The sequence below is a fragment of the Solanum verrucosum genome, unplaced genomic scaffold (genome assembly GCF_900185275.1).
Source record: "Solanum verrucosum unplaced genomic scaffold, falcon-dt-bn FXZP01000182.1, whole genome shotgun sequence".
NCBI lineage: Eukaryota > Viridiplantae > Streptophyta > Magnoliopsida > Solanales > Solanaceae > Solanum > Solanum verrucosum.
Genome location: NW_026020378.1, coordinates 4,202,867 through 4,223,582, shown reverse-complemented (window position 1 = coordinate 4,223,582; position 20,716 = coordinate 4,202,867). Strand labels below are relative to the sequence as shown.

General features: G+C 34.1%; 2 protein-coding genes across 3 annotated transcripts; both read left to right on the top strand.

Annotated features, from left to right (window-relative positions):
• The first annotated feature begins 254 nt into the window (after positions 1-254).
• Positions 255-5,505, top strand: LOC125838555 (pentatricopeptide repeat-containing protein At3g54980, mitochondrial). Of its 2 annotated transcripts, XM_049517602.1 has the most exons (3): positions 497-616; positions 697-3,125; positions 5,010-5,505. In XM_049517602.1, exons 1-2 carry the CDS (start codon positions 544-546, stop codon positions 2,901-2,903), a joined length of 2,280 nt encoding a protein of 759 aa, XP_049373559.1. In that variant the 5' UTR covers positions 497-543; the 3' UTR covers positions 2,904-3,125; positions 5,010-5,505. The 2 variants fall into 2 exon arrangements, with proteins under 2 accessions (XP_049373558.1, XP_049373559.1); XM_049517601.1 differs by having other exon boundaries at positions 255-3,125.
• Positions 5,506-12,976: 7,471 nt separating this feature from the next.
• Positions 12,977-19,623, top strand: LOC125838769 (protein arginine N-methyltransferase PRMT10). Its single transcript, XM_049517807.1, has 8 exons — positions 12,977-13,268; positions 13,913-14,105; positions 14,230-14,335; positions 16,176-16,365; positions 17,027-17,212; positions 17,294-17,377; positions 18,755-18,955; positions 19,271-19,623. Exons 1-7 carry the CDS (start codon positions 13,089-13,091, stop codon positions 18,929-18,931), a joined length of 1,116 nt encoding a protein of 371 aa, XP_049373764.1. The 5' UTR covers positions 12,977-13,088; the 3' UTR covers positions 18,932-18,955; positions 19,271-19,623.
• Positions 19,624-20,716: the final 1,093 nt, after the last annotated feature.

Sequence of the window (20,716 nt, the reverse complement as noted above, 5' to 3'; positions counted from 1 at the left end):
TAGCATGCAAATCACATAAGGAATGTAAACCGCACTAGGCAAGCCCTATGAGTCAGGTTCGACTCAAAAGACACTGAGCGGGATTGATCCCGGGTGGATAACCACCCTCCAAATTAACTGAGTCATCCCGAAGGACTAATGTTTGTTTTAATTGTTCTAAAATTTTACTTTTAACCTATTATTAAATTTATTGTTATATAATGAAACATTCAACGACCTAGATAAGTCGATGACCCGATTTTGTAAAAGGGAGCAAAAGGACACCATTTTTTGGGATTTAGGGTTTATCGTGCTTCTGACTTGTAGGGGTCTTAGCGTTGGCAAACTAGCTAAAAATGAAAGCTTTACTCCCTTCTTCTTCGCAGATTCCTCCATGGCTAATCCTCTATTGCAGACGCCATTTATGCATTTCTTCAACCTCATCTTCACTAATTCAACAACCAAAAACTCCTCAACCTCCACCTCCACCTCCACCTCCACCTCCAGACTCAACAACCAATTCTCTTGATACTGACCATTCTTGTGGCAGACCCAATTCGGAAGATGGTAAGTTCACCAAGAATCATGTCGTTGATGTTCTTCTCAGTCACAGAGATGACCCTGATTCAGCTTATAGGTACTTCCAAACTGCTAGACTCCAAAGGGGTTTTCTACATTCTAAATCTGACCCATTCTTTGTTCTGCTTCACATATTAGTGAATTCTGCAATGCATCAGCATAAAGCTCGACGTTTGCTTGATTATTACGCTTCTAGTGACTCCGGTCCGTCTGCTACCATTATTTTTAATGGTCTAGTGAAGTGTGGTAAGACTTTTGATTTTGAGTTAAATCCTAAGATTTTCAACTTCTTGATAAGTAGTTGTGTGAAAGCTAATCGATTGAATGATGCTATTGATTGTTTCAATGGGATGTTGGAACATGATATAATGTTGTGGATACCAATTATGAACACTCTTTTAAAGAAATTGGTGAGGCAGGACATGGTTGGAGTAGCAGGAGATTTGTATACTGATATAGTGTCGAGAGGAACTCATTATGATTGTCGGACTGTTCATATTTTGATGGCAGCTTGTCTCAGAGAAGGGAAAATAAAGGAGGCTGTGAAGCTTTTAGAGGAGGCTAAGATGAGTGGGATTAAGTTTGATGCAGGATTGTATAGCTGTTGGGTTTATGTTGCTTGTAAGGAGCAGAATCTAAATTTAGCATTGAAGTTGTTGGAGGAGATGAAATGCGGGGGTTGGGTTCCCTCTGAGAGAATATATACAAACATAATTTCAGCTTGTGTGAAACAAGGGAATATGGTCAAGGCATTGAAGCTCAAGGATGAAATGCTTAGTAATGGCCATCTGATGAACTTGGTGGTTGCAACAAGTTTGATGAAAGGGTATCATCTGCAGGGGAACTTATCAAGTGCTTTGGATTTGTTTGACAAACTGGTCGAGTATGGACTCACTCCGAACAAGGTGACATATGCAGTTTTAATAGAAGGTTGCTGTAAAAATGGGAATGTTGAAAAAGCAGAACTAGTTTACAGGCAAATGAAACTTGCAGGTATTAAGTCTAATGCTTATGTTGAAAATTTGTTGATAAAGGGATTTTTGAGTGTTAACTTGTTAGATGAAGCAATGAATGTGTTTGATGGGGCAATAAATTCAGGGACGGCCAATGTTTTCGTTTACAATAGTATAATAGCATGGTCGTGTAAGAAGGGTCAAATGGATAAAGCTCAAAACACATGGGATAAGATGGTTGCTAATGGAATTTTACCTACTATAACTTCATACAACAATATTATTCTCGGAAATTGCAGAAATGGGAATATGGACAAAGCATTGGATTTGTTCTCTCAGTTGCCAGAAAGACATTTGAATGCTAATGTTGTAACATATAGCATTTTGATTGACGGGTATTTTAGAAAAGGTGACGCTGATAAAGCTGAGAACATGTTTGATCAAATGGTCTCTTCAGGAATTTCCCCTACTGACTACACATTCAATACTGTAATCAGTGGTATGTCTAAGGTTGGCAAAACATCAGAGGCAAAAGATTTACTTAAAAAGATTGTGGAAGGAGGAGACCTCATTCCAACATGCATGCCTTACAATAGTCTAATCGATGGATTTTTGAAGGAGGGTGATGTCAGCTCAGCTTTGGCTGTTTATAGAGAGATGTGCAATAGTGGTATTTCCCCAGATGTTGTCACTTACACAACTTTGATTGATGGGTTATGCAAAAGCAATAACATTAATCTAGCTCTAAAACTGCTAAAGGAGATGAGAAATAAAGAAATTAAGTTAGATGTCATTGCATATGCTGTTCTTATAGACGGATTTTGCAAAAGAAGAGACATGAAAAGTGCTTCTGAACTTTTTGATGAAATCCTTCAAGTTGGTATCTCTCCTAACCTATTTGTTTATAATAGCATGATGAGTGGGTTTAGAAATGTAAATAATATGGAAGCAGCACTAGTCTTGCGTGATAAGATGATCAATGAAGGTGTTCCATGTGATCTGGAAACATACACCACATTGATTGATGGGCTTTTGAAGGATGGAAAAATAGATCTGGCGTCTGATTTGTTTACTGAGATGCTTGGAAAGGGTATAATGCCTGATGATATCACATATACTGTTCTTGTACATGGTCTTTCCAATAAAGGTCAGGTTGAGAATGCACACAAGGTCTTAGAGGAGATGTGTAAAAAGAGTATGACTCCTAGTGTTCTGATTTATAATACACTAATTGCTGGATACTTCAAGGAGGGAAATTTGCAAGAGGCATTTAGGTTGCATGATGAGATGCTTGACAAAGGTCTTAAGCCTGATGATGCGACCTATGATATTCTTATAAGTGGAAAGTTGAAAGATAATAGTTTGGGTCGTGGTAGTTCAATGCCACAATGAACCAGATACCCTCTAGCAATTTGTTGACGAGATACATTGGCTGTCACTGCTGTCTGCAAGGCAAGGGTGAACTTGGTAACTAGTTGTTGCTGTGAATTAAGTTAGATGCCAATGAGATTTGGCTTCACTATGACCATTCATTTCTATGTCTCTTAGGTCAACAACTTTAATGCTTGGGGTCCAATGAAGTGCTTTCTCTTCGTCATCTCGAGTCCCTCGAAGGTATGAATTCTAGTTCTTCATCTTTCTAAGTTTTCAGCTGTTTCAATGATTCACGATTTCATTGAATGGTATTATCTGATTTAGATATGAAATTGAGTCTTCAAAAAACTTGAAATTGAATCCATGAGTTCAGGCTGTCAGATAAATGTTGGTGAATAAGTAAAAATCTGGATCTTTTTCTTTTGGTTGGAAATTAACAGTTTAATTTGGATATATTCGACGTGTGATGGTGCATTGTTTTATTTGGACTTTATAGAATGATGCATTCTTGATGACCTTTTTGATAGGTAAGCTTATTCTTATTAACCTAGGGCCACCATATTGTGCTGGATATTACAGAGGAGATTGAAGTATAAGTAAGCTCCCTATTTTTCAGCCGAGAAGCTGCGGAAATCGAATAAGATATCTACCCATTTACTATCTCCATCTTACACCAAAAATCTGGAGAAAGAAAGACTTCTTATTTTTAAGCTATAAATTGTTGGACATCCTCTGGATTTGCTTGCGGGATATCTCAAGTCTCTTTCTTTCCAAATGATCCCCTTAAACAGGGTGGGATAGCATCCCAAATCTTTCTTATGGCTTTGTTTAGTCCTTTCCTTGTCCAGCTATGCAGTTGCTCCTGCTGTATTAGGCGTTACTCATCTTACTCCATATGTAGTAAGGAAGACATCGCCACAGTTCTGATGCCTTTTGCAGTGTTGGAACAAATGATTGCTATCTTAAGTCACCATTCTTTTTTTTTTATGACCGTGGTGTCCGGGCCAGTTTTCGTGCACCTCGGCTAATTCCCACTGGATAGCTGCCACCTTCCATCAGCAATAGGTACCAAGTAACTCTGACCACCAAGGCTAGGACAGATGGAAAGAATCATCTAGTGTTTTTTTGTCTTCACTCATCTTAAGCCACCATTCTACAGAGGTATGATTCCCCTCCAGTGAAATTTGCCAAGTCAGGGCTGCCTCATAAGACACCACATGACATAAGCAAAGCCCCTTAATATAGAGCCCTGTTCCTCCAAATTCTCTTCCAAGGCCATTGACCGTGTTGGTCAGCAGTGTGTAGCAGATTTTTTACACTGAATTTTTTGTTTTGTAGTGAGTGATGAATACTCAAAGTTTTGGGGCTTATATGATCTTGTTCCACAACTGAAATTTCATTGTGTTATGCAACTCTTTCTTATGCTAAAAGAACTTTACTGATTGAGGGCCTTCCACAATTTGTTGGTTCGTTGAGTTATTTTACTATCCCCCTCCCCCACCCCCACCCCCTCTTCCATTCCCAACGCTTGCACAAATTTTATGCTCCTTTGAGACCAAGCAATTTTGCTATACTCTCTCTCTCTCTCTCTCTCACACACACACACACACACACACGGATCCTTCTTGCTGTTTGCAAAATCATGATGTAACTAGATACACACCATGTTGTGGGGAGTCTTTTAAAAAGAATAAACAACATTCCTTCTTATTAATAATCGAGTCTTGTGTCTGACCATTTTTTACTCTAGGTTGAAAGCCTGATATGAGAAAAACTCAAAAAGGTGTGATCATAAAGAGTTCAACCATCTTGTCGAGCTTTTTGCTGAAAAGTATGAGAAAAAAGACAAACATGAATTATCGGTTTCTCTGGGAAATAAGGAGGGTGAGACTTGCTGTTTTGTTTTTCATCTTTACGTAAGGAAGTTCTATTATCCCCCCTTATATATTTCTGTAAGACTGGAAATGAGGTTTCAAATAATTTTTCCTTGTTAGGCATAGGAGTGGTTGAAAAAGCTGATGAAATTGATTTACAGATGATTACGCTTTTCACTTAAACAGGGAGACCTGGCCTCTCTTTTTACAGCTTTTAGTCCTGCCTAACTTGGTGTAAGTTCATGCACAGGTATCTGAAGAGTCTCAAAGAGGCAGCGTTACCTGATTTCACTTCGTCTGTGAAGGCTACACGGGAAAACTAAACAAGTACTACACTGAAACATTTACTTGGATCTCTTGAAATTTTGAAAAGCAGGCTGTAGAGACTTCCACTGAATTTTGCGCTTTCAAAGCAAATTTGGTAATTGGTCCAGGGATGCATCACATTTCTTCTTCTCATGTAATCTCAACTGAACTTGTGAACATCACTGCTCTTGACACTCAACTGTATTCTCTCCTGAAGTGGAGGGTAGAAGTGGTGAACTATTTATGAGAAGATATGCAAGTGATAGTCTGTAAATGTCCATAGGCGAATGAGTTGTGTGTGCAAAACATGTAAATTGAGGTTTAAACCATTAGTATAGGATTCTGTGAACAATTAGACTTTGTTTTGGACCTGAAATGTCCCTCTCCAATTTACTTTATCAAAAAAGAGAATAAAGTCTCCAACTCTCCAAATTAAGAAATGAGGAAAGATGAATGAAGCTTGTACATCTTTTCTTTGTCCATTGGGTAGAATGTTCAGTTTGTTTGCTCAGAATTTACTTTTCCATTGTCACAATACAGTGAGCAATATTTCCAACTGGATATAAAAGGACTGATCGTGACGTAAGGAATAAAATCTCCAGATAAATACTTATGAGCAAAATGCTGGATGTAAGCAGTTATGGTAAGTCTCAATAACCATATTAATTGCACTATTAATCAAGAATGTCTAGAAATCCTCAGAAAGAAATGCTTAAACTTTCTTTCTGATTTCGTTTTATGAAACTTGCTGGGGGGCAATTTATCTGTTCACTTATTATGTGCTCCTCAGCTTGCTGCTGGTGTAAATGAAGATGAGGATGCTATGCATCATAATTGTTGTTTTCATGTTGTCCAAGTATTATGTTGAGTTAGCCACCCCATCCACCCCTTCTTTGTGGTATAAGCCAAACCAATATGAGTTGAGGAGGAGAATGGTGTCAAGTTTAGAAGGGATTCTTTTACAAATTCAAAGGTGAAAACCTGCATTTCATCGATGTGGATGGAGAGGGGAATGGTGTTTTACCCTAGAAGATCAAGATATTTCGAGAATTCTGCAAGAACACATTTGCATAGACTATTTGTTTCACCAAAGCCAAAACCAAAACTTTCCTGAAGATTTTTCTATTTTTCATGATACATGATATATTATTTATGTAAATGTTAAGCAACGGTTTGAATAATTAACATTTATAACAATATACTTTTAATAAAAGCAGAGATGAATGATGATATCATTAATTATTGAGTTACAAAAAAAAACTAACTAATTCTATAAATAACTTGTGTTCATGTGAGTTGAACAGGTGGGAAATAAGGAAGACATTTACTGGTAAGACAAGCATTCCAAGTACTAAAGCAACCAACTCCAGGAGTAGTAGTGCAACAGGAACAATTAAAACCCATATAGTTGAAGGGTACACATCCATGGTTTGTTGTCAAGTTTGCTATTGGAACCACTGGTCCTGGACCATCTTGAGGCCTACAAGGGTCCTTTGCACCTGCCATGTCATCACACAAGAAATTATAAGTAATTTTCCATCGCAAGAGGGGTTACTCAGATGGTAAGTACTCTCCACCTTCAACCCTAAAGTTGAGGATTCGAGTCATCGAAGGAGCTAGAATGTGGGAGCTCTCAGGGAGAGGTAAAACAAATATGCTACAATGATGACTCGTATATTTCTGGAGCTGAAACTCGAGATCTTTGATTGAGGGTGAAGGAGTATTTGTCACTAAAAAGATATCATTTTGTTAATATAAAATAAAAAGTTAAAGCACACAAAAGTTGATTATAGAATATTCTATTTGGAAAATATAAGTGTTTCTCTCTCAAACGACTAAAAGCTTGGATTGACTCTTTTTTTTTTACTTATAAATCAAAAATCAAAAATAATAAATTCAAACTTAAGACTCCAATATTTCTCTATTTCTAAGCACTTTTTTACTTAAATTTCAAGTATTTCTAAGCACTTTTTTAATTCATCCAAACACTCCAATAATACTTGCAAATCCATTTTAACTTTAAAACACTTAAAATAAGCTAATTCAAACATGCTCCAACTCTTTTTTCTTTTAATTCACTTGATAATTACTCATGACCGTCAAAAAAATAATTCAAATTGAAGTGTTGACATGATGGTTCATTCAAATAACTAAAATAAAAGAATTTAAGTCCTATCAACGAGTAATTCGTTTGTTAATTTTGGTGGAAGAGTTTTATAATTAATAATTAATGGATATACAACTTGTCAAAACAAAAAAAATTAATATATATATAAAAACTTTTTTGTTCTTAATCTTACAAAAGTGGACACTTATAAAACTAAATAGAAGTTGAACATACCTTCGTATTGAGCCAAAAAAGTAAAAAATACACAGCAAACCACAAAGAAGAAACGAAGGGCCATGTTCAATTAGCACACTAATGGGTAGTAGTAAGTTTTTTCTTGAAAAAATGTTAATTTTCAACCTCTTTTTATAGAGATTTCAACTTATTGGTCAATAATTTTAGGGATGTAGTGAATAAGTTTTTTCCCTAATTTGGTTGGTAATATTTGACTAATATTCAGCCTGCCTAAAAAAAGAGATTTCTCTATCATTTTTCTATTAAAATTTGTTAAACCACATTAACATTTATCAAGATTAGTCTCTTCTTATGCGCTTTGTACATGCACCCATACTAACAATACACTATTTCAAAAATCAATAAATAATGTTATAAAAAAAATCTAGATTTTTGAATTTTATTCTAAAAAAAAAGATTTATAGCATATTTTCATGCAATACTCATCTTAAGTTAATTATTTAATTGAATTATTTATTAATTAACACAGACAAACGTGTGTTTTAAAGCACGGTGTCATTTTTTTAAAATCATTTTTTATTAATAGGTTTTACACACGATAGAATAGTCATTTACACTTTGTTCGAGTGTTGTTACGTATTTTTTCATAATGCATTATATTATATTGTACTATATTGTTTTAGTGAATACATCAGTGGGATATATTATATCGTTCTCCGTCGTACATAATGTCACACGTCAACAAATTGAATGACAAATCTACCAGGAAAGTAGGGTATGAGGTAGACTTTGTGTTCCTATTTCAAGTTTCAATGAGGGGTAGTTTTGTACCATTTTCAATAGTTCGAGCGTAGTTTAATCTCTTTTCCGTTTTAAATTTTAAATATTGTTTTCAACTTATAAGAAAACAAGGGAGAAAAATGAGGAAAATAACAACGATATTCATATAGAAATAATTAGTTGAATAGAAAATGATTTAATTAAACAATTATGCACCTATACTACATTTTTCTTTCGCGTGTATCCAAAATTCAAAATAAAAAAATGAAATTAACATTTTCTCATATCCCCACCTCCACCCCACCATGATAATAATTGGAAAAAAAATATGAATATATAAGTCATTTCAAGTTTGAGTTTATGATATTCTAATTAAGAATAAAAGGATAAATATACCCTCGAACTATCGTAAATGATATGCCGTCCAAAAACTAGAGCATATATACATGTATGTCTGTTAGAGTGAAGGGCATATCTACTCTAGTTTTTGGACGGCAAGGACACCAGTGTCCCAAAAGTATGACTGAGGGTATCTGCATACCATTTACGATAGTTAGGGGGTATATTTGTCCTCTTCCCTAAAAAATAAAAAGAGTGAATAAACAAGACAATTGGATAATTGATAGAAAATGTTATATCAATAAGAACAATAATGTTTTTTAGATGGACAACTAGGCGGGACGACTGACAAGTATGAATTTTAGTTGAATCCCTAGTTATGAGTTAGGTTATAATAAATTGGGAGTTGATTTAAAATAGACCAATAGAAAAATATCATGAGATTACTAGTTTTTTTGAATATTATTTTCAAGTGAATTGAGTCAAAATATGAATCATATATATTTATTTGAGATAAGTTTGAATTTGAACTAATTAGACTAGATAACATAATAAATAAATATTTAATAATTTTACTTTGGGAGATTTATTGAAAATAAAGGCAATGAGCTAAAAGGTTAATATCGAGGGTATTTTCGAGCCAAAAAATTGATGTCAGATGTATTTAGCGGCTTAAGATAGATATAGAATAATATTATACCAATTCAAATAGCTAAAAGATATTTTAGACCCAATAATGTATTAAGGTATTTTGACAAATAAAATAACAAAATTAGCATCAAAACTAATTTATAAAAATATTTTAACCTCACTAAAGATTATTTTACTCTATTTAAAATTCGAGAAATTTAACCATTAATTATACCAAAATTTTTGTGTCAAACTGAGATCCTTTACAAAATTTGTTCGAAAAGTTACTCCCTTCGTTTCTAGTATAGTATGTTTCTATTTGGGATAAGGGTCTGAAAAATACCTCAATTTTGGTCGGATTTGCTGTTGCGATACTAAACTTTCATGAGGACCTATTTTCTCCCTAGACTATTTAATACCGTATTTTAAATATATATATTTGCCCACATGGACATAAAAAATAATGCAAAATTATAAATAGTAATGTGTCCACGTGGGCACACATATACCTTTAAAATACACTATTAAATAGTTCAGGGAGTAAAAAATACGGTATTAAATAGTCTAGGGAGGTAATAGGTCCTTATGAAAGTTTAGTATCGCAACAACAAATCCGACCAAAGTTGGGGTATTTTTCAGACCCTTATCCCTTTCTATTTAGATACTGTACTTACTAAATCACATTATTCTTCCTATTTTATCCTTGAAAATATATATTTGTCAACATAGAAAAATTAAGTAAATACGTCCTTATTCTAATAATAGTTGTTCATTATACTATTTTGGGATGTCCAACAATACTTGTCCACTTTATGAAACCAATGGATAATTTTACACTTTGTTTCTAATTTATCTTTAACATTAATTATAGTCAGTTTCCTATTACATTTTTTAAGACATTGTGTTTATTACTATTCAAAGGGTGATATATAAAATTACCCTTCTATTTATAGTTTCTTATGAAGTGTGCAAACTCAATAGTGAACAAATATTGTTAGACAAAGAGAGTAATTCATGTCAATTCGTCAAATTAATTAATCAAAATTAATTAATTTCAAAACTTGACTTTAACAGAATACTTATTGTATAATACTCACTCTGTTCCAATTTATGTGACACTTTTCATTTTTCGAGAATCAAATAGTTCAAATTTGACCGGAAATTTGCGCATAGAATCTTCAATTTTTTGAAAGAGAAAATAGCCAAAAGACCCCCCAATCTATTACCTAATTCTCAACTACACACTTATACTTTACGGGAGTCCTACTACCCCTTAAACTATTTTAAAGTGGAATTATTTGCTCCCTGAATGCTAAGGTGGCAAAGAAAGTGTAGTTCACTCTCTTTGAAAGAGTGAGAAGTAAAAATAATAATTAAAACTTTAATTTTTAATTATTTTTTAGTTTATATTGGTTTTCTGTTTTTTTTTTTTTAAAAAATAAGTTTCCTTTTAGTTTATTTTTTTTTTTTTTTTTTTTTTTTTTCTCTTCACCATAGCACCACCGACGGAAACTCAGCTCCACCACCAAGTCCTTCGTCAGCCTCCCACCATTAAGCGGATTTTCATCAAATCACAATTTTTTCACGGTAGATCCATTTAAAAATTTGACAATAGCTTAAAATCAAAATCGAAAGTCAAGAGGATCAAATTTTAGTGTCATTAATGGAGAAGTTTAGGAACCCTTGAGTGAAATTTATAAGTTTTCTTAGTTATGTTATGGTATAATACATAAATATGCCCTTTAAGACCTCATTTCACATTTACGCCCTCCAACTTTGAGAGTGCACAAGTAGACACTTAAACTTGTATCAAGTTGAATAAGTAGACACATGAGTCCTATGCGACATAATACACATAGGACACTACATAGGATGCAAATTGCCACATAGGACGTGTGTGTCTATTTGATCAATTTTATACAAGTTTAGTCTACTTGTGCACACACAAAGTTTGAGGGCATAAATGTGAAATGATGCAAAGTTAAATGTCATATTTATGTATTATGCCTTATGTTATCCTGACCCAACTATCACGTTCATCTTTAAAGTTGCTAAGCTCTCAATAATTTCAACCAAAATTCAAAACCCACTTTGAAAAATCAAATCTGAAGTCTCCAAATATTGAAAACTTTCACTCTTTTGTGTTCATCACTAAGCTTCAATGCAACTCATTCATTTCATATCCTACCAAACAACATCAAATGGTAAATCTTTTTACCATCAATCGACCTTTTTAAATTCTTTTGTTTTATTGAACAAAAATCATGACGAATTTTCAATTGATGTATAGAAGGTTTATGAAGAAAAGTTCACTTAAGGGTTTTTTAATTTGAGCTTGCTTTGCTAGTTTGAAAAACCATATCATCAAAGTAAAGAAAAAAAGGAGCAAGAAAGGAAAGCGAAAAGAAAGAGAAGAAGGGTAATATAAAAGGAAAAGTAAAATAAAGGAAAAATAATATTTTTTTAATTTTTTTAAAAGGTAAATTACGTGGCAAGCGCGTGCCACTTAATTTTTTATACAAATCTGGGAGTGAGTTTTTAAGGAGGTATATATTATACTTTTAAAATGTTCAGGGGGTAATAGGACCTCCGTAATATATAAATGTGTAGTTGAGAATTGAGTAATAGATTATGGGGGCTTTTGGCTATTTTCTCTTTTTGAAATGAAATTTATATATTTGCAAACTATGTAAAAAATATTATAAATCACAATAATTGACAATTCAAAAGATATATGAAAACTTTATAGTCAAAGATAGACTAGTTTGATTCTCAAAGATAAACTTATACAACTTGTTGAGCAACTTAAAATCTACGGAAAAAGGGCCTAAAATATCCTTTAACTATTGAAAATGGTATAAAACTACCCTCCATCCACCTATTGGCTCCCAAATGCCCCTGTCATACACCTATTGGCTCTCAAATACCCTTATCATCCATCTTTGAGTCCAATATTGACCACTTTTATAACGGATTATCATTTAAATAATTTTTTTAAATACATGTCAAACATCTGTTGGATGCAATTTAATTACTTAAATTAATTTACAAACTCACCCATTATTAATTATACCAGACCCAAATTAATTAATTTCACCTGTCCCAAATTACATTTACCCAACTAATTAAAACAAATTTAAACTTCATTCTCAACATGTCACTTCATCTTCCAACCTTCTTCCCCAATATATTCGCCTACAATCTCGAAAAACACAACCTAAAATACACATGTATCACCATAAAAATCATGTGTGTTTTGGTGATTTCTTATGGTGATACATAAATGTATTTAGATAGTATTTTTCGAGATTTTAAGCGAATATATTGGGGAAGTAAGGTTGGAAGAGGAAGTGAAATGTTGGGAATGAAGGGTGCATTTGTTTTAATCGATGGGGTAAACGTAATTTGGGGAGGGTGTAGTTAATTTGGGTCGGATATAGTTAACTTGAGTGGAGTGTAGACAATTTGGATCGGTATAATTAGTAATCAGTGAGTTTGTAAATTAATTTAAGTAATTAAATTGTAATCAATAGATGGTTGCCACATATTTAAAATAATTATTCAAATGATACTCTGCTATAAAAGTGGTCAATATTGGACGCAAAGGTAGATGGAAGGGTATTTGGGAGAAAATAGGTGGATGTCTGGGGTATTTGGAAGCCAATAGGTATATGAAGAATAATTTTGTACCATTTCTAATAGTTTGAGGGTATTTTAGGCCCTTTTCCGTAAAATCTAAAATGGAGGTAACTAAATATAGGAACTAAGAGAGTATACCTAAAAAAAAATAAAAAAATAACCGCACTAAATCAACGGCCAAAAGTTGTCTATGGCCCATCAAACGAGCCGCTCTACATTCTTCCATTTAAGTTGAGAGGTTATACAAAATCATTTCTCCTTGCTGCCCTAAATTTCGAAGCAAAATTTCTCTGTCCCGCTTTCAACAGCCAAGTCTGGTAACCGGCCGCTGATATGGGTAGCTCTTCTAATGGCGCCGCCCCTAACAACAACGTAGACAAGGGCGTCGATTATGCTAACTATTTCTGCACTTACGCCTTTCTCTATCACCAAAAAGAGATGCTCTCTGATCGTGTTCGTATGGATGCTTACTATAATGCGATTTTCCAAAACAAACATCATTTTGCTGGAAAGGTAAACGGTTTATGTAACTTGTATCTTTATTTCAAGTCGTTCTGTCATTGTGCATGTTTGATTTTCTAACTACATTTTTCCAGTTAATATTTTTGCTAACCTAGCTTCAAGTTTCCTTTATTGACTGTGATAACTTGCTGTGTTACCTAGTTTCGATGTAAATTCAGTTTTGAGTTTCTCTGTAAAATTTGCATGTATGATGCTGATTTTCGCAAAAGCAGATAACTTCATTTTTGCAGTTTTGCAGTTTCTCAGACTGTCTGGCCGAGCTTTTAAAATCAGTTTATTTTGAAAAGTGCTGAAACTGTTTTTCGAAATAGTTTATGATTTTATATGCATACAAACATTCAGTTTATTTTGAAATAAGTGTAGAAAGTGTTTTTCAAAATAGTTTATGATTTTTATATGCATACAAACATCAGAAAGTAGCTGGTACTAACTTGATTGAGTAGTCAGAGGAAAAAGCTGTACTTCTCAATTTGCTATTGAGATTCGACAAACCATTGCACATTATAAGCTTCACATACAATTTCTTTTGTTGACTCTTGATTGAATGGTTGCACTGAACTACATTTGTGATATTAATACTTTCACTAAGATCTTGAGTTGTAGATTGGGATTAATTTAGCTGGAAACTGGTTTAGGCTGTTTTGGATGTAGGGACAGGGAGCGGCATATTGGCATTATGGTCTGCACAAGCAGGTGCAAGGAAAGTTTATGCAGTCGAAGCCACCAAGATGGCAGAGCATGCTCGTGAACTTGTTAAAACCAATGGATTTGAGCATGTTGTTGAAGTGATTGAGGGGTCAATGGAAGATATTACTCTGCCGGAGAAGGGTTGGTCTTGAAATTTCTTAATATTCCCTTTGGAAACAAAGCCAGTGTTTTATAGTAGCAACCATTGACGTGTCTCTACAATACTGCTGTCTTGAATTCTAATTGAATAAATCGTGCTGTGCAGTTGATGTAATCATTTCAGAGTGGATGGGATACTTCCTTCTACGTGAATCAATGTTTGACTCAGTTATCTGTGCTCGGGATCGTTGGTTGAACCCAGATGGAGTTATGTAAGAGTCACTGCCTGTAAATATTACCAATATTTATTACAGTTTCTTTTATCAATATTATTGCATTTCCTAGACTTTTGCTTGTCTAATAACTTCTGCATTTCTCACTAGTCATAAATGTACTGAAACTTTGGTTTGGTATATTTTGAAGTAATGCGTATGCACTTCTAATCTGGTTGGCTCTTATCACCAGCCATATGCAGGGAATCATTTTCTCAAAGATATGGCGTGTTTAAGTTACATGTAGTGCCTGCTCCATCCTGCTCTGTAGATAAACTATATACCTAGATTTTGTTCGAACTTTCAGATTTACATACTTACCTAGTTGTGACCTCAATAGCTTTACCGTGATTAAATTAGTGAATCATTTTGTCAAAACCTCGATTCTGGCTTTCTGCATTATTCTAGAATAGCTATTTTTGTCGACTGTTTACATGGATATCTTACATCCCACTTTTGTATAATATAGTATCAAAATACATAATTTTATTTTTGTTATTGTATACTCTGATTTGATTTGATCTAAAGATCATATTAATGTGGGAATGTTCAAGTATCCACCAATATTAGGCACTAGTTCTGGAATGTCAGGGTGGGTTCTGATATGCCATCTCACCCTAAACCTACTTGCTGCTATCATAATTTTGAATAATGAACAGTTGGCATGAAATAAAAGTTTTGTTTGAATATATGGATGTTAAATGGGGTGAGATGCTGCTGCTGAGTAACCTTTAAATACTAGTGAGTGCCTCTTTTTCACTTTCGAAATTGGTATTCCCTTTGGGCACATTCTAATTTAAATATATTAATTTTTTCCCATAGATTTACTACTACAGATAATCTCTCTTTACACTTCTTTCATATTTCAGTTCTTCTAACCATTACCACTTCAAAAGAAAAAAAAAATCATCTAATCAGTAATAAAATGTATACTAAAGTCTGATTTTTTTTTGCCGTGAAATCAACTTCACACAAAAAAATTATCTATTCCTAAGGAGTCGTTTTGAAAAGAATGAGAGATTCAGAGTTCAAGGATCAAATGATTTAAGTTTAATTCTTAACTTTGACAACAATTTTATTTTCTTTCAAAATAAAAGGTACATATTTAGAAACAATATAAAAGTACTCTTAGTAATAACTTTTTATTATTAGAGTATTAATATTAATAACGAAATTGTAGTCAATGAAAATGTTTCAACTCCCCAAACAGTGATAATGTCATATAAAATAAAACAGAGCATATATAAATTCAACTGTCTCCTCTTTCAGATACAGTGGAATTGAACCTCATAAACTGCAATAGAGTATATTATAGTGAAGAAAGTTAGTGCTCCCTAAAAGAAGATGAACCATCAATTACTATAACTATTTCGTGATGCATGAGGTATGATCACGTTCTAGCATTGGGAATAAGCTAGAAAATTAATTGGGTCATTGCATGTGAGAGCGCACTATAATGAAGAAGCTTGACTGGAATGAGTGAAGGAGGACACTCCCTACACACACACCAGGCAACCTTCGGCGTTGGAGAAAAAAACGTGATCTCCATAGAAGATCTCCCACCCCTTACTTTCCAGAAGCATGAATGGGGTTATCCTTACTTTTAGATAAAGAAAAGAAAGAGGAAAAAGAAAAGTAAAAAAAGAAATGCTTGTGCAGATGACTCCATGAATGGAAAATTTTTATTTTCAGATTTTGAATTTTTTAATCATATCCTTCTCAAAAAAATATTAACCATATCGATTTGAGATATCTGCTACTACTGTTTTAGTAGTTCATATTTAATCACAGATTGTTTCTGCATGTCTGTCCTGTGGTTCAAGAAGCTTTGGTTTTCCAGGTACCCAAGCCATGCTCGAATGTGGGTCGCACCAATCCGCTCTGGATTAGTGGATCAAAAGAAGATTGATTATGATAGATCGATGGATGATTGGTCCCATTTTGTCAATGAGACGAAAACGTTTTATGGTGTGGATATGGGCAGTCTGACTAAGCCTTTTACGGATGAGCAGAGAAAATACTACCTACAGGTTGATGTTATTTCCTTTTCGTTTATGCAAACTGTGTGGTTCATTATAATGATTTCTTAAGTATGGTTTATATTATCTTTCTAGTGCATTCTTTTACATCTGCATTAATACTGAGCTTTTTGCAAGTTCTCCTCTTCCATTGAAAAAAATCAAATTCATCAATAAACAAACTGCCGTTGAACTGGCCTACTTGTTTATTGTGTTTATCAAATTATTCAAATTACGATTGTAGATAATGCATTTGTTTACTGCGTTCTTGAAGTTTGTACAGTCTTTGTAAGTGAAACTGTGCAGTAATGACTAGAAACTGTTAATAGATTAGATTGATCGATACATTAGCTTTTTGTCTAATATCATTTCCACAGTGAATGTGTCTATATAACCATAGCTTCTTATGGTTGAAAATAAAAAAAATACACCTTTTGTTACATTGTGTGTGATAGTGTATTTGATGAATATAATCAGACATGAAAATTCAGTTAGGGACCTTGAACAGAATGAGGCGAATGGAGGCGACTTGAGAGTTGAGAGACATTTTCATTTGATGTGAATGCCAAACTAAGAAGTTATTGCACTTCCCAGTGTTACTATTTTCATTGATAGATTTCTCATTTTCTTTGTTCCTTGAACATCTCAAAAACCATACTAATGTTTTATGTAGACATCATTGTGGAACAACCTTCATCCAAATCAAGTAATTGGAAAACCTGCTGTCATAAAGGAGATTGATTGTTTAACGTCAAGTGTGAATGATTTACTCAGTCTTCAGGCAAATATCTCATCAATCATTACTGCAGAAAATACACGATTCTGTGGGTTTGGTGGATGGTTTGATGTCCACTTTCGAGTAAGTTGTCCTTACTGTGTCTTTTCTGCATTGTAGTGAGTGCAAATTAATATTATTTTGAACTCACTTTGATTTTGTCAGGGACGCAAGGAGAATCCAGCTAAAAATGAGATTGAGTTGACAACAGCTCCAAGTGAAGACCTTGGAACACACTGGGGGCAGCAGGTTAGTTTACTAAACCTGTCCAAGTGAAGACTTTTTAACTGTCAGAGACAAACTTAAAACTAACTGAAATTTGCTAGAAAGTTTGCGTTTTCAAAGTCATAGTTGATTTTGTTGGCTAATCTCTTCAAGGTTTCCATCATCCATCAATCTGATGAACTAAAATTTCAAGTATTTTATTTATTTTTTCCCCGACTGTGAAAAGGGGGCAAAGCTGAAGATATATCCAATACCTAGAAAAATTCCATAATACTAGAGTTAATAAGAGGTCCACAAAAGTAGGAGCAAATCAGAAAATTCCCTGAAAACATGGAAATGACAATCTTTTGTTACAAGTGGAAACTCTTCATATGGAGGAAGGGTCATATGAAGATCTCCCGTAATCATCAGCTGATTGGCGCCTTCTTCCACGAAACTTCTTCTTTGTCTCTGATTCATCCCCTTTCATCCCAAGCTCATACCTGATGAATGCCTTGCGCTTAACTAAATCCCAGCAATACCATGTGACTTTTTTGCATCTGATACTGAATTACATGAAGGCGTGAAGCCTCATCATCCATTTCAAGATACCCATGAGGACAATTCTCCTTTTCACCAATTAATCTCCAATTCAAATCACAATTCTGATCTTTTCCCAAAATAGTATCATTCAAAGGGAAGTTTGCTTTCATAGAGAAGTTGTACATTAGATACTTTCTCAGGTGGGAAATCAATCAAGAGTCTATGAGAACATAAATTCCCATTTGTAACAGTGCCAAAAAGTCCATCACGAGGACATGGCAACCTCAAACCAAAAAAATTACGGAACTTTGATGCTAAAAAGCTACAGTAGCTGCACAAAGAAAGAAATATGCTATAGCAAGATGAACAAAAGCTGTTACAATACCTCTCAAACTCCACATATATCTACCGGCACTGGTTATTTTTATCCCCAAAAGTATTAGTAAAAATTCCAACTTAACTAGTGAACAAAGTAAAGGGTCCACCTTTTTCTTGATAAACTTACATAAAATTCAACTTTCTCCACTTAGAGATCACCAATTGACTCCTTCAAGAAAACCTAAGTGCAAACGAGTATCCATCAAATTATAAGCTCTGTATCAATGGAAACAATTATTTCTTGATTTGGGTACCCTTATAATGAATGTTTTGAAGTGGGGTTGAGATGAAACTCTCTGTTGGATTGATCCCCACCTCAATTAATTTGGTTTGCTATATCTCTCTATCCACTCCGTTCTGTAAGTTATTCTATATCTAAATGTTTGTGTTGGCTATGGCCAAGTTCTCGGAGCTTGTCTAAAGCTATAATTAGCTTTATTGCTTCCAAAATACTCTCTAATTGTTTTCAAGGTTTTACATTGCCTGTTCTTGTATTTGCAGGTGTTCTTGTTTTATCCATCCACACGTGTTAGCCAAGGAGATAACATGACAATGAATTTCTCAATGAATCGCTCTAAAGAAAACCATCGGTTGTTGGAAGTTGAGTTTGATTGTGAGCTTAGACAATCTTCTGGAAATTCACTTCCATCATTCAGCAAAAAGTTTTATATAGAATGAGGAGCACGGCCTGATTTTTGGAAGGTACAGTATATATCTTGCACTTTTGAACATTCATGTTAAACCTCCTATGGTGATAAAATTTAAAGATATGATTGAACTGGCTCCATTTATCTGATTTGGTAATTGCGCTCTCTTTACTGTAGTTTTGGGCCAACTTATCTAAGCTTGACAATTCCTCCTTTTGTGCGTATACGTCACATGTCTTTTATTTGCTGTTTTTGTTGGAGCAACTGTTACAGCTTTGCGTTGCCCTTCTGCGTTTATATTTCATGTTTTCCTGTTTCATGAAATTTTCACCATTTTGATTAAACTAGAAATAAAATTTTCAATGTGCAGTGTCATGTCTAAAGGCCAATGGGAGGATCGCTACGCCCCCCTCAGAATGAAATTCAGCCATTTCTGCCAGCTGACTTGTGCTGTTGTGTCTTGCCCCCTCGACTCTTATGCCCCCTTCTCAACAAATTTGCCTCTTAAATCATTTTGCATTTCTCTTTTTTTTTGTTTTTTTTTGTTTTGGGTTTGGGCCTGTAAACGAGGGGGCGCGCTAGAAGCTTTGGAATGTTTTGTAAGCATGCAGGATCAGCCAGCTACAATTTGTGCGGGAAATGAAGGGCTGGTAGTGTCCGCCTTAAACGCAAGTTTGTACCTTAAGACGAAACTAGTGCTACTTTCTCTTATCAGCGTACAAGTATTCTGTAGTCTTGTCACTTTTTTGTTAGTGCCATCTATTCTAGCAACTTCCATTTGGAATGGAATATCGATCGATCTTAAGAAGCCGAGAGACCTAAGATTAGATAAAAATTGGCTTAGTTTATTCTTCTATCGTCCATTTTTACTCCTAGTAAAGTTAATTAAAACATCAAAAATAAGTATTTTTTGTAGAATATGAAAGGTGCAAAAGCAAGTATGAGTTATACACATTTAACGACACAATGTTAAATAAATATACTATTATATTAATTAGAAAAGTGTATTCTATTCGTTTCAACTTTAGTCTGTTTAAAACAAAGTTTTTCTTATTCTTTTTACTGTTTTAGCAATTATTTATAATTTTAACTTTTCACATGACATGTTTAAATTCATGAGATTAAATTTGAACAAACAAATAAAATATTAATTTGTATATTTGTGTATCAACTTTCTAATTTTTTTCATGCGAAAACACTAAAAAAATAATTCTCTTATCACTGAATCAATCAAAACATATACGAAAATAGTCTGTTAAACATTTTAATAGTGATTTTTTAGTAGTGAAATTTCTTTAAAAAAGGAAAAAGGGTGCATTAAAAACGAAGAAGATATACTTATAGTATTGGTGAAGGAGTAGCTCGTCTAAATGACATACTTCCATAAACTCTTGAACGAAAAAAAAAGGAACCGAGACAGGGACATTGTGTTGGGGGAGTTGTAGCACTCCGAGCTGACTCTACATACTGGAAGTACCTTCTAATGGAATAACTGGACCAAGCAAGAAGATCTTATACAAGCTAACTAATCCAACTCTAAAATCTGAACAGATTTATTCAAGGTTTCAATTGGAACTTGAATAGTCTCATAAATGAAAGTCTGCTGGATTACTAAAATTACAAGCCAAAAATAAGTGAATCCAACTAAAAATTCAATAATGATTTCAGTTATATGTCACTTTAAAACAGAGTTGGAGCAGGACTTCTATAATTAATTAATGCTATAGAGAGGGTAATGATATTGCATATACTCTTGCAAGTCATAAGCCCCGCCCACCCCCCCCCCACCCCCCCCCCCCTCCTCTTTATTCGACAG

Excerpts from the sequence above, each read along its gene's own strand:
- LOC125838555 (XM_049517601.1), top strand. The coding sequence starts at position 336 with ATGAAAGCTTTACTCCCTTCTTCTTCGCAGATTCCTCCATGGCTAATC.
- LOC125838769 (XM_049517807.1), top strand. The coding sequence starts at position 13,089 with ATGGGTAGCTCTTCTAATGGCGCCGCCCCTAACAACAACGTAGACAAG. Across the intron at positions 14,106-14,229 it reads TATTACTCTGCCGGAGAAGG|TTGATGTAATCATTTCAGAG; the intron begins GTTGGTCTTGAA and ends CGTGCTGTGCAG. Across the intron at positions 17,378-18,754 it reads GAACACACTGGGGGCAGCAG|GTGTTCTTGTTTTATCCATC; the intron begins GTTAGTTTACTA and ends TTGTATTTGCAG.